Source organism: Artemia franciscana, chromosome 7, assembly GCF_032884065.1.
Source record: "Artemia franciscana chromosome 7, ASM3288406v1, whole genome shotgun sequence".
NCBI classification, from domain to species: Eukaryota; Metazoa; Arthropoda; class Branchiopoda; order Anostraca; family Artemiidae; genus Artemia; species Artemia franciscana.
The window spans coordinates 36040755-36055061 of NC_088869.1; the positions used below are offsets into that span (position 1 = coordinate 36040755).

The 14307-nt window shown below is 33.4% G+C and overlaps 1 protein-coding gene across 1 annotated transcript in view; it reads left to right on the forward strand.

The window, feature by feature from the left end:
- Positions 1–14307, forward strand: part of LOC136029213 (blastula protease 10-like) — a 118168-nt gene that overhangs the window by 102179 nt on the left and 1682 nt on the right. Inside the window, exons 9-10 of the mRNA XM_065707412.1 lie at positions 3638–3797; positions 12289–12395. Coding sequence (XP_065563484.1) covers positions 3638–3797; positions 12289–12395 — 267 coding nt within the window. The remainder of the gene's footprint in view (positions 1–3637; positions 3798–12288; positions 12396–14307) is intronic.

Consider the following 14307-nt stretch of genomic DNA (forward strand, 5'->3'; position numbering starts at 1 on the left):
ATATGGATTTGAAAAAATGTTCGTCCTAGGTAATTGGATGGCTGATCAAGGTTAAGGCCTCATTCAAGTGCTCATCTATCTTAATTACTAAATTAGGAAAACAATATTTTTTGGTAGTAGTAGTAGTAGTAGTAGTAGTAGTAGTAGTAGTAGTAGTAGTAGTAGTAGTAGTAGTAGTAGTAGTAGTAGTAGTAGTAGTAGTAGTAGTAGTAGTAGTAGTAGTAGTAGTAGTAGTAGTAGTAGTAGTAGTAGTAGTAGTAGTAGTAGTAGTAGTAGTAGTAGTAGTAGTAGTAGTAGTAGTAGTAGTAGTAGTAAGAGTAGTAGTAGGAGTAGTAGTAGTATTAGAGTAAAAACTTGTGTAGGTATGAGTATCTATATATGTATGCATAATTTTTTTTCTTTTTGTGTGTGTTTGTGTGCGTGTTTTGGTGGGTTTGTATTTTTGTGCGTGTGTTTCTGTGTATGTTCGTGTGTGTATGTGGGTGTACTCTTTCACTAATATTTTCTTTACTGTATATCACACCTATTCTCCATCTCATTCCCTCCCCCTTCTCCCAACCAAAAGTATTCACAACCGGGAAATTTGGATGTCTCGCAGACCTAAAATTTTTCACATGCTTCGTAGCAGTCGATCACTTCTGTTTTGCAGATGGGTCCCAAGAAATGTACTTCTATCGAATAAACTGTAGCTATGATAGACGAAACAGGCTAATATACGATGAAATAGACATTGATATGGTCATTATCTATTTATCTCCTATAATTTCGGGGTAATAATAAAAAAAAATATTTTGGTAATATTGGGGTATTCAATAACAAAAGGGAGGGATACAAGTGTAAAAAATTTGAATATTCTCCCAAGTTATCCTGCAGGCACAATAGAGTTGAGATAACTGATACTTGTGAATCAGCCAGCCTGCGTCGACTTCCAAATCACGTTCAGATAACATGTACGACGTTCCACTTGGACTTCGTCCTAGGAAGATAGTATATATAGCTCAATAAGGAATAATATTCCTTACAATATTGGAATAATATTGAGCTCAATAAGCTGAATAGGAAGATAGAGATAGCTCAATAAGATAGGGCATATGCATTAGCTCTCCCAAATCCCACCCGGCAAACTCAAATATCCAAAACATTTCCCAAAAACCCCTTTATAATGTGTCTCCCGTCCCTTGACCCATCCTTATCAAATCCCCATCAATGACTCTCAGAAACCGTACCCTAAGTCAATGGGCTCTTAAGAAAGAGAATAAAAAAAATATATCGAAAATAAAAAGAAAAAAGGAAACCCAATCTGAAGAAGCAGTTCTAACAAGCAAGTTTAATTATATGATTAACTTTTCCTGGAAACGAGGTTTATCTTGTAATTTTATGGCAAAATGATTCGTAAACTGACCGTGCGAGCAGTTTCATTTTTGTATCTCTAACAGATCAAGAGCAAAATCTTGGATGCGGGTCCACTGGACTAAGGGTGCCAATTTGACTCGAGGTGGGCACCAAATTGACAAGTTTATTTTTAAAAATCAAACAAAGGGTGCTAGAAGTGACTTGGGGAGAAGGTCACCCCTTCCGACGCCATGGATCTGTTCCTGTTCTAAATTACTTTTAACTCTTTCATTCATCTAATTTCAACTAAACTAGCTATATAATTAAAATAAATAGATAGATTTATCACGCGAAAGCCCTATTGGTCCATTTGCTATTTAATTAGTCACAAAAATAAAATTAAGGATTTTTTAGTGGGGATAGGGCAGGCAAGTTTAGTTATATGATTATTTTTTTCTGAAAACAAGGTTAATCTTGTAATTTTATGACAAAATGATTCGTAAACTGAACGCGCGAGCAGTTTCACGTCTGCATCTCTTGCAGATCAAGAGCAAAATCTTGGGTAAGGGAGCCACTGGACCAAGGGCGCCAATATAATTCTAAGTGGGCACCAAATTAAAAATTTTATTTAAAAAAAAACTAAAAAAGAAAAAAGAACAGAATAAGGGCACCCGAAATATCTTGGGGGAAGGGTCACACCACCCCCTCCCAACCCCGTGGATCTGTTCCTGGCCTAAATTGCATTTAACTTTTTCATTCATCTAATTTCAACCAAATTAGCTGTATAGTTAAAGTAAATAGAAAGATAGATTTATCACACGAAATCCCTGTTGGGCCATTCGCTATTTAATTAGTCACAAAACTAAAAATAAGAATTTTTTAGTGGGGAGGGGACAGGGGCAGCTCAAAAAATTCCTCCCTAACATAAATTACTGTTGTAAGTTGCCTTATCACATCCCAATCATAAACCATCAGAAACCGTACCCTAAATCGACGGGCTACTAAGAAAGAGAATAAGAAAAAATCTGCCAAAAAAGGAAAAATAGAAAACACAATCTGAAGATGAAGATCTAGCAAGCAAGTTTAATTATATGATTATTTTTTCCTGAAAACGAGGTTTATCCTATAATTTTATGAAGAAATGATTCGTAAACTGATCGTGCAAGCAGTTTCTCTGCAAATCTCTAACAGATCACGAGCAAATCTTGGGTGCGAGGGCCACTGGACCAAGGGCACCAAATTGACGAATTAACTTTGAAAAAAAAAGAAAAAAGAACAGAATAAGGGTACCAGAAGAGTCTTGGAGGATGGATCGCCTCCTCCGACCCCATGGATCTTTTCCTGGCCTAAATTGCTTTTAACTCTTTCATTCATCTAATTTCAACCAATTTAGCTATATAATTAAAATAAATAGATTGGTAGATTTATTCACACGAAATTGGACTAAATGGACTAATCGCTACTTAATTAGTCACAAAACTAAAATTAAGGATTTTTTGAGGGTGTAAGGGGTTTATTATTAGTCAAAACATACCTGTCAATTTCCGGGTATTCTACCAAAATATGCAGAAATATCCTTTGATCCCCTTGCACATTCAGTCATCAGTCTTCGTTTCTTAACCATTAAATGCGCGTGTCCAGATTTCTTATTTTTATCCATTTTGAGCTTTTAGCTTCAAATCTACTTTTAAATCTGTCATTGTGAATAGATAATTAGCTATGACTTCCAGTGTTACCGGGAGTTTATCGAACGTTTAACACAGAGAAAAACTCATTCATCTTCAACCTTTGTTTCCATGTTCGTAGAATAGGGGAAAGATAGTAGTAATCAAAGATTTTTATGCCAATTTTGCAGATATATAATGAACTGGCTTAAGATAAATAATTTTTGTTCATTTTAAGTTTCAACTTTGCTCAATACATTCATAGGAAAGATTTGCTTTTTGTTCTTAATTGAGTAAATCAGCTATGAATAATTGAGCAAATTACCAAGTTTATTTAAAAAAAGAATAAAAAAAGAAAAAAGAACGGATTCTGAATGAGGGCAATAAAAATTTTTAGAGGGCCAATGACCTTCCTGGCTCCCCTGGCTCCACCCCTGAAATACTTTCAAGCTTAGCCTACATCTATGTAATTACAGCTAACATCGCAGACGTTCGTTAACATTTGCCTACTATTTAATTATGTATGACTTCACATTAAGACCAATTACTGTAGTTCAGCAATTTAGAACACAGCCTCATGGCTGTATAAGTCGGATAATATGTTTATATGGAACTTTTGCTAACATAGTTTTAAATTTTAGTGACCCTTCATGCACCTCAACGACATCCTCGACAACAACAGAAGCTACACCCCTTATAAGATGCCAATACACAAAGCTATCAGAAAACTTTTTTTCGTGGACATCACCAAACTACCCTGATCCAGCTCCATCAACATTCCAGTGTTCTTTGCTAGCAGTGGTAAGTGATAAGCGGTGTAAGTAGTAGATACACAGAATCAGTAATGGTATATATCAGCTTCACATATGTACCTTAAAACAAACTATGCTTCTCCACTCATCTTTTTAGCAAATAGTAGGCTAGGCTTAGCAGGCTAATAGACAAAATATTATGGTGAGAATAGATTAGATGTAAAGGTAGGGACTGCTTTGGAGTCTTGGGATTTTCACCCCATAAGCTCCTTCTTCGTCTCTTTCCCGAGAAGGAAAACCCTACCAATGACGTCGTTAGGGTAGATATGATGAGAGTAAGTGAAAAGTAAGGGAAAGAGAGACGACAATCAAGGCACAAAGTAAGAATTAAAAATATGCGCTTGTTGATCAAACTGTTTAGAATCTAGAAGAAAAAGGGCATAATGGTAATATTGTATTGATATAACAAAATTTAGGAGACGCTGTCAGTCTGGACTTTTCCTAGTCAAAATAGGAATTTGGCCTCAAATAGTGTTAAAGAAAGATTAAGGAGGGATGGGCCGAATATTTTAAGAGTGCATTTAACCCCAGCCAGGCAAGGGCAATAAAAAAAATCAGTAGTCTTCCAATTTGTCTTGCAGGGAGGATAGAGCTTGAGATAATTTATACTTGTGAATCAGCCAGCATACGTCAATCTTTTCAATTTGGAAAGTTTCTAATTTCCATGTTATGTTCGGATAACATTGACGAAATTCCACTAGAACTTCGTCCTAGGAAGATAGTATTCTACCCTGCATCATACTACATTCAGGCAGCTCAATAATATAGGACATGTAAATTAGGTCTCCCAAATCCCACTCGGCGAACTGTCAAAAAATGTCCAAAACATTTCCCCAAACCCCTTTATAATTTGTCTCCCCTCCCGTGACCCATCCTTATCATACCCCTATAAATGACTCCCAGAAACTGTACCCTAAATTGATGGGCACTTAAGAATGAGAATAAAAACAACCGCCAAAAAAAGAAAACACAATCTGAAGATGAAGATCTAGCAAACAAGTTTAATCATATGATTAATCTTTCCTTATATGAAGGTTAATCTTGTAATCTTATGACGAAATGATTCAGAACAAGAGCAAAATGTTGGGTAAGGAGGCCACTGGACCAAGGGTGCCAATGTGACTCGAGGTGGGCACAAAATTAAAATTTTTACTTTAAAAAAGATTTTGAAACAGAAAAAAGAACAAAATAAGGGTACCAGAAATATCTTGGGGGAAGGGTCACCCCTCCCCCGACTCCATGGATCTGTTCCTGGCCTAAATTGCTTTTAACTTTTTCATTCATCTAATTTCAACGAAACTAGTTATATAGTTAAAGTAAATTTATAGACAGATTAATCACATTAAAGCTCTGTTGGGCCATTTGCTATTCCATTATGCACAAAACTAAAATTAAGAATTTCTTTTAGTATGGAGTAGACAGGGGCAGTTCAAAAAAATTACTCCTTAACATAAATTAATGTCGTAAGTTACCTTGTCATATCCCCATCACTGAAGCCCAGAACCCTAAATCGATAGGCTTACAAGAAAGAAAATAAAACAAATCGGCCAAAAAAAAAGAAAAAAGAAAACACATTCTGAAGATGAAAATCTAGCAAGCAAGTTCAATTATATGATTAATTTTTCATGAAAACGAGGTATATCTTATAATTTTATAATTATAGCAGTTTCATAGTAAGCAGTTTCATGTCGGAATATCTAAAAGATCAAGAGCAAAATCTTGGGTAAGGGGGCTGCTGAACCAAGGGCGCCAATGTGACTCGAGGTGGGTACTAATTAAAAACTTTATTTTCAAAAAGATTAAAAAAAGAAAAGAAAAAAGAACAGAATAAGTGTGCCCGAAGTATCTTAGGAGGAGGTTTGCCCCCTCCAAGCCTCATGTGTCTGCTTCTGGCCTAAATTGCTTTTAGTTCTTTCATTCATCTAATCTCAACCAAATTAGCAATATAGTTAAAATAAATAGATAAATAGATTTATTAACACAAAAGCCCTATTGGGCTATTCGCTATTTAATTAGTCAAAAAACCTAAAATTAAGGATTTTTTGAGGGTGGTGGGGGTTCATTATTAGTCAAAACCTACCTTTCAATTTCCAGTATTTTCCGATATTCTACCAAAATATCAGGAAATATCCTTCGATGCCCCTGCACATTCACCCATCGGTCTTCGTCTCTTATACATTCTATGCTTGTGTCCAGATTTTTTATTTTATCCATTTTGAATTTTTAGCTACAAGGCAAATTTTCAATACGTCATTGTGAATAAACAAGTAACTATCACCGTGTTACCACGTCTATGAAATGTGTTCAAGATACCAGTTTTATTTTTATCAGGTGTTTTTATTTTCATGAAATAGGGGAAAGTTTCATATTCTTAGAAAAAATTTTTCAGCAATCAAAGATTTATATGCCAATTTTGCAGATATTTATTGAACTGGCTGAAGAAAGACAATTTTAAATAACTTAAGATTTTGAATACTTCCATCACCCTATTTATAATAATATATTTTTGATTAATCCCCCATTCTTGGGATTTCTTATTAAGTGAATATCTCGTTCGGTGTAAGCTTCAACTTTGCTTTTTACATTCATAGGAAAGCTTTGCTTTTTGTTGTTAATTGGATAAATAACCTATAAATAATTAATCAAATTGACAAGTATACTTAAAAAAGGTGTAAAAAATAAAAAAGAACCGAATGCGAATGAGGGCACCAGAAAATCTTGGGGGGCCTAAGGCCCCCCTTGCCCCCTGGATCCGCTCCTGCTTCATACTAAAACACAAGCTGAAACTAAATGGAGTTTCTATCCAACAATGAAAATAGGCTTTCGTAAACTATATTCAATCCAAATTAGATTAAAAGATCCAATTTTTCTTGAATTTTTAAAGATATTCCCTTAAATTTGAACATTCTTTAGTCTTTACAAAATTCTGCAACTCAAATAGCTATATTTTTGTGCGAGTACACTCCTCTATTTAAATTTGGAGAGATATCTGGACTGACACCCTTAAGAGATAGAGCCTCCTGTCATAGAATAAAAACACTCCGAATAAATTTAAATATATAGCAGCAACCATGCAGAATACAGATGTCTGCAATGAAGACAGTTTGCCGCAACACTGGCACTGGCACATCTTGGATTGTCTTTCTCTAAGAGGACCCAACTGGAATTAACAAACTCTTCGTGCTTGTCCTACTACTGAGGCCCCTCCTTAGGGAGTGCACCAACCATAGTGCCAAAGTAGTCTTATTCCTGCAAACAAAAATCCGATGCCAAATTCATTGGTTTAGATTAATTTTGCAGAACAGATGTTTAAGCATCGCCCTATTCATATAAAAATTTATCCAGATGAATTTGCACAAAGTTATAAAGCAAGTGCTGCTGAGAATGTTCCTTATCTGGACTTCAGTCTTTATTCTCTTATTCCACTTCGATTTGTGTTTTTTTTTCCTTTTACCCTTTGCCTTAGATTCCCTATTTCCAATATTTTTCCTTTAAAAGAGCAACAGATTTACAGATGGTAAGGATCTAAAAATTATAAGAAGATAACTACTGAATTCAACTAAAGGCAATTAGATCTATTTCAAGCATACACCGACCCATAAAAGAACTTTATACAACAAAACAGCAGTCTTATAGTTGCCGAGACCATCTCCTAAACACCAAGTTTACCACAAAATTCAAATAAATCACCAAAAAATAAAATATTTTTATACTCTCTTCACTTAAGAAAATATTCAGTTCTATATTTCTTGTTCAAATGTGATGCGAAACCATTCAGCATGTCATATTTGAATGCCAGGTCCATTATAAAGAAACCAGTGCCCTCAAGGTTTTTCGATCCAAGCCTAAAATTGCTGCTTTGTTCAATGCAATTCTGAATTTATGGCTCCCTACCAATCAAGAAAAAACTATTTTCAATGAATCCATTGTTATCTTCTATATATATAAAAATAAGTTGTCTGTCTGTGGATGGATCAGGTGACGTCACCTGAAAAAACTGGATCAGGTGACGTCAAAACTGAAAAAACTAAAAAAAGGCAAAAACTACAAAAAAAACTAAAAACTAATAAAAAAAATAAAAAAGCTAAAAAACTAAAAAAACAAAAAAAAGGCAAAAACTAAAAAAAAACTAAAAACTAATAAAAAAGCTAAAAAACTAAAAAAACTAAAAAAAGGCAAAAACTACAAAAAAAACTAAAAACTAATAAAAAAAATAAAAAAGCTAAAAAACTAAAAAAACTAAAAAAACTAAAAAAAGGTAAAAAACTAAAAAAACTAAAAACTAAAAAAAACTAAAAAAAAGGAAAAAACTGAAAAATAAGCTAAAATAAAGGTAAAAACCAATAAAAAACTAAAAAAAAACTGAAAAAACTAAAAAAAGGCAAAAACTACAAAAAAAAACTAAAAACTAAGAAAAAAAGTAAAAAAGCTAAAAAACTAAAAAAACTAAAAAAACTAAAAAAAGGTAAAAAACTAAAAGAAAAAAAAAATAAAAAAAAACTAAAAAAAAGGAAAAAACTGAAAAATAAGCTAAAATAAAGGTAAAAACCAATAAAAAACTAAAAAGAAAAAAAGGAAAAAACTAAAAAAAAATTTCATCTAAAAAACTAAAAAAAACTAAAAAAGGTAAAAACTAAAAGAACAAAAAAAGAAAAAAATAAATGACGAAACTCAAAGAGAAGGCGACCAGGACAAAAGGAATGTTCGATTAGCAATCAACAAAGCACCGGGACACAGGGAGTATAAATGACGACCAGGACATAAGTAAAAAAAAAAAAACTATCTATATATATAAAAATAAGTTGTCTGTGGATCTGTGGATCGTGGATCAGGTGATGTCACCTGAAAAAACTGGATCAGGTGACGTCAAAACTGAAAAAACTAAAAAAAGGCAAAAACTACAAAAAAAACTAAAAACTAATAAAAAAAATAAAAAAGCTAAAAAACTAAAAAAACTAAAAAAAGGCAAAAACTACAAAAAAAACTAAAAACTAATAAAAAAGCTAAAAAACTAAAAAAACTAAAAAAAAAGGCAAAAACTACAAAAAAAAACTAAAAACTAATAAAAAAAATAAAAAAGCTAAAAAACTAAAAAAACTAAAAAAACTAAAAAAAGGTAAAAAACTAAAAAAACTAAAAACTAAAAAAAACTAAAAAAAAGGAAAAAACTGAAAAATAAGCTAAAATAAAGGTAAAAACCAATAAAAAACTAAAAAAAAAACTGAAAAAACTAAAAAAAGGCAAAAACTACAAAAAAACTAAAAACTAATAAAAAAAGTAAAAAAGCTAAAAAACTAAAAAAACTAAAAAAACTAAAAAAACTAAAAAAAGGTAAAAAACTAAAAAAATAAAAAATAAAAAAAAACTAAAAAAAAAGGAAAAAACTGAAAAATAAGCTAACATAAAGGTAAAAACCAATAAAAAACTAAAAAGAAAAAAAGGAAAAAACTAAAAAAAAATTTCATCTAAAAAACTAAAAAAAACTAAAAAAGGTAAAAACTAAAAGAACTAAAAAAGAAAAAAATAAATGACGACACTCAAAGAGAAAGCGACCAGGACAAAAGGAATGTTCGATTAGCAATCAACAAAGCACCGGGACACAGGGAGTATAAATGACGACCAGGACATAAGTAAAAAAAAAAATTAACAAAACTAAAAAGAAGGTAAAAACTACAAAAAAACTAAAAAGAAAAAAAAACTAAAAAATCTAAAAATCTAAATAAACTAAAAAAGAAAAAAAAGGAAAAAAATAAAGGAGAAAAACAAAACTAAAAAACGAATGTATATACAGACCGGTACACCGGGATACAAATGACGACCGGGACACAGGGAATATAAATGACGACCGGGACACAGGGACACAACTACAACGGGGACACCGGGGGAAACAGGGGGATATAAATGACGACCGGGACAAAAAAACTAAAAAGAAAAAAAAAACTAAAAACTAATAAAAAAACTAAAAAATCTAAAAATCTAAATAAGCTAAAAAAGAAAAAAAAAGGAAAAAAATAAAGGAGAAAAACAAAACTAAAAAACGAATGTATATACAGACCGGGACACCGGGATACAAATGACGACCGGGACACAGGGAATATAAATGACGACCGGGACACAGGGACACAACTACAACGGGGACACCGGGGGAAACAGGGGGATGTAATATATATATATATCTATCTATATTCACAGGTGGGACATAGTGACACAACTACAATGGCGCGTAACTATTATGGCGCGTAACGACTTACGCGCGCGGGGGGGCTTGGGGGGGGCGCGAAGCGCCCCCACCAACTAGGTGTTGGGGTGGCGCGAAGCGCCACCCCAACAGCTAGTACTAAATAAAAGACTAATCTAATAGATTTACACATGTTGCTTCAAGTGTTTGGAACCTGATTTATGAACTTTGTTATCATATTGTCCCAACACTATGTCTGTCCGTACCCTAAGAAGACGAAAGATCAAGTTAAACTTAACGTTAGGAGCTTCGGTGCATTGAATATGGCAAGTCGTCATAGTTAGACGGATTTTTGTTTGTTTATGCTTTAACTTTGTTTTTTTTTCTTAAATAGAGGAAATATTTTTGTTTGTGTTTTTAAACTTGTTTTTAACCTGCTAATATACTACTCATTTGTTTGATATTTGGTGTGCTAATCCTCATGAATTGAATATCTGTACAAACCTTTTCGAAAGAATTTACTATCGACTACAAAGCCCATAATACATCTGATTAGTCTATCTGTTGCAACACGTATTTCTCCTGAAAAGCCTTACCTACTTTGAAAAATGTATCGGTTTTTTTTTCCTTCACCCCGCAGTAGGTGAAAATGCGCTAAAATGATCTAGGCTTGGCCCCCTCTTGTTTTTAATTTATATTAAAAAAAAGTATCTGAAAGTAAGAAGCAACATTAAAAGTTAAAACAAACAGAAATAATATCGTATAAGATGGGGGTGACCTCCCCCCATAGAAAGTGCTCCCCCATCAAAATTTCCTCCATGGAAAGTTGCCCCCACGTAAAATCCTCTCCGATGAGGAAATTACCTCCGCACATTTCTATCCTCGCTGCAAATTCCCCCAGAAAATTTATTGTGGTTGACTCCACCTAAAAAAAAAACTCTTCTTGGCATACTTTTGTTTGAAAAAAAAGTTTTTTTTTTCATTTAAACTGGCACTTTACAGAAAACACAAACCAACCCCTAAAAGATAATACGTTCATTTAGGATCAGTAAATTCCATGAACAGTCTGCAATAAATGTAACAATAACTTATAAGGACCTTAATAGTCTTTCATCAGCCATTATATTGTTAGACTTTAGCATAAAATTATAATTTTCTAAAAAAAGAAAAAAAACTCGAGTAAGCTCAGGTTTTAGTAAAACGCTAGTTGATAGGATTTTACAGATATTGCAAAATATCACTGGTCAGTTTATCATACCTAGTGTGTACACGTATCTTGCGTAATTTTTTGAGACTACCCCACCACTGACCTTGGGTGTTCTCCCCTACAAAAAAAAGTACTAAAGAATAGGATACGAATAAAGATTTTCCAGATCCATTGATAGGGCATAGAGCGTTGACATGTGCCAATGTTCTAGGCGTCGGGTCTTTTTTACGGACAGGTAGCAAGTCTTGCGGCCACCAGCCTTGCGGCAGCTGAGCTCGAACCCTGAGTCCCTTATTGCTAAGCAAAGATTAGTCCACTGAGCTACCAAAGGATTGACCAAAATATTGGCACCAAAATTCGTCATGAGCTAAATACTATTAAAAACCATTGTATCACGACCATTGATAAAAACTTTCAGATAAAATTCATTAGTGATCTTAATGTTGAAAGTTTGCTGTTGTTAGATCCAGACCTTTTCTTCTTTTTTTTCATCGTCACGACATTTTTCAGCATTCTTTTTATCATTATTGTCGTAGTTCGAGAAGGTTTTTAGTAGTTCTTCATAGCTTATAATTTCTCACAGAAACCTAGAGTTCTTGGAAAACTGGTTGAGACGAAATAAATACATTCTCGTTATTTTGTAATACGATTTTAATCAGTTTTAGAAAGTCGGTGTTGTATACCCTATTCTGTTTATTCCCTGAGGGTTTACAATTGTAACATTTTTTTTAACGCTTAAATGCGAGTACAACTGACGAATATGGTAAGTTTTAATGCTAAAAAAAACTGACCACAGCTTAGATACCAATACAGTTATGAAAACTCCTACCTTGCCCATGAAAAGCTTTTGGTACAGAGCTCTGAACTTGGCGCCTCCTCCAAACCCGTGCTCAGACGCGTAGATCGTACTATAACACCATAGGCGGGATCGTAATTGTGTTTTGTTGCATACACAGCTTAGATACCAATACCAGTTTCCTATCTCCAGCCGCTAGCATCGCTACCGCGCACTGCGTCCCAAAAATAAATCGAGTTTTCATAACTGTATAATAGTATCTGAGCTGTGATACTGACACAAATTCAAACATATTTCAGACGAATTCAACCGGTTTTGTAATCAGAGTTGAGGAGTTTGACCTTCCAGAAGAGACGAATTGCAACACAACTTACGTTAGTTTCGCTAGCTCTTTCCCTATTCAGAAGTAAGTATTATTCAAAGGCCTCACCAATAAATCGAGGCTATAGCTGTTACCTTTATCTAATTTTTAATTAATTGGGAATTTAAAATAAATACTATCCTTAGTTCTTGATTAAGAATAAGAAATGCCTTTACCGAAAATCTGGGCTCGAATGAACTAGAATCTTAATTATTGTAGCCTGCTTTCCGTTATGTTTTTATAATCATAGAAGCAATTTTCGCTAAATAAGAAAAGACAGTATTTAATCTTTTTCTTTTTAAGCTGCCCAAAATTGTCTGAGATTATAGTCAACTGATTTTTAGCTTCAAACAGGATTTAGGACAATGACATTTTCATAGTCTGTAGCTTTTAGGATGGAGTCTTGAAATGAAAATTACCTTTCCTTGATATACTCTCCTTATGGTGGTTGAGGTCCTAGAATAGCTCAAAAATCTCGTACATCACCCTTAAAATAACAATTTTGATATTTTTTAGAGTACCAAATAGAAAATAATGAGGCCTCTAGTGAATAATTAAAATATTATATTGTTTAAACTTTATATATTACATGGGATTATCAAACGAAAAATAATAAGTTACCCACGCCATTTAGTAGTATTAAATAAGACAAACAAGTTTTTTTAACTTCAAGTTTAGAGCGAAATTAAAATTTAAAACGAACAGATATTATTCTGTATATGAAAGGGGTTGTCCCCTCCTCAATGCCGCGCTCTTTTTGCTAAGGTTTGACTCTTTCTCACAACTCTACTTTTTAAAACAATAGAAAACTTTACCGTAAAGAGCGAGGCGTTAAGGAGGGACAGCCCCTTTCATATACTGAATAATTTCTGTTCGTTTTAAGTTTTAATATCGCTCCTTACTTGCAGCTAAAAAAAATGTTTTTTTTTTATATTTAATTTCTGAACGTTTTTGAATTAATGCATGCTTTGATTTGGCTCACCGCACATGAATGTGTATTTTTATTACGTTTATGAGGGGTTTTGCTCCATCATCAATGCCTCGCTCTTTACGCTAAAGCATGAATTTTTTCCCAAATAATCAAGAATGACCCCTGAATCACAAAGGTCGTAGAATAAATAGTTGCTAAAAATGCTACAGCGTAAAGAGCAAGGTATTGTGGAGAAAACGAACCTCCCTATATACGTAATATTTCATGTTCGTCTTAAGTTTTAATGCTGCTCATTACTTCCAGTTGAAAAAATTATTTATTTTCTCATTGTTTTTTTTTAATAATGATAGAAAATCCTGCGCTCCCTTTGTGGAAATTCTCTTCCCTCAGGAAAAATTCCTTCATGGAAAGATCCTCCCACGTAATCCTTTACGTAACTTTTGATGGGCAAGACTAAACTTGATGAAACTTATATATTTAAAATCAGCATTAAAATTTGATTCATTTGATGTAACTATTAGTATCAAAATTCCGTTTTTCAGGGTTTTGGTTACTATTGAGCCTGGTTGCTCCTTACTATAGTTTGTTACCACGAACTGTTTGACTACTGCGCATTCATTTATAAGTTTTTGGATGACAGTGACAAGCATGTGGCTTCATTTTATTGCGCAAGCTAGATACATCCTAAATTCGGGAGTGGGCCATGTCCTAAAAATAAGTTCATCATTCGTCATATTTTCACAATAGTGATGAGTTTAAAACTATCTCAGCTTCCCAGCAGGAAGGGCTGCTGTGTCATTCCACATCTTTGCATATGTGGAAAATATGATTCATATGAATAAAGAATAAATGTGAAATTTAGAGTTATAACGCTATACAAGTATGAAAGTTTATTCTATATTTTTGACACACTGTATTCTTCAGTCTTCAAATAACCTCGACCGAAAAATCCATGAGACACGAAATAATCGAATTTAGATTGGGCTAAATGTGAATACATGTTGTTGAGTTCATGCAAATGGAGGC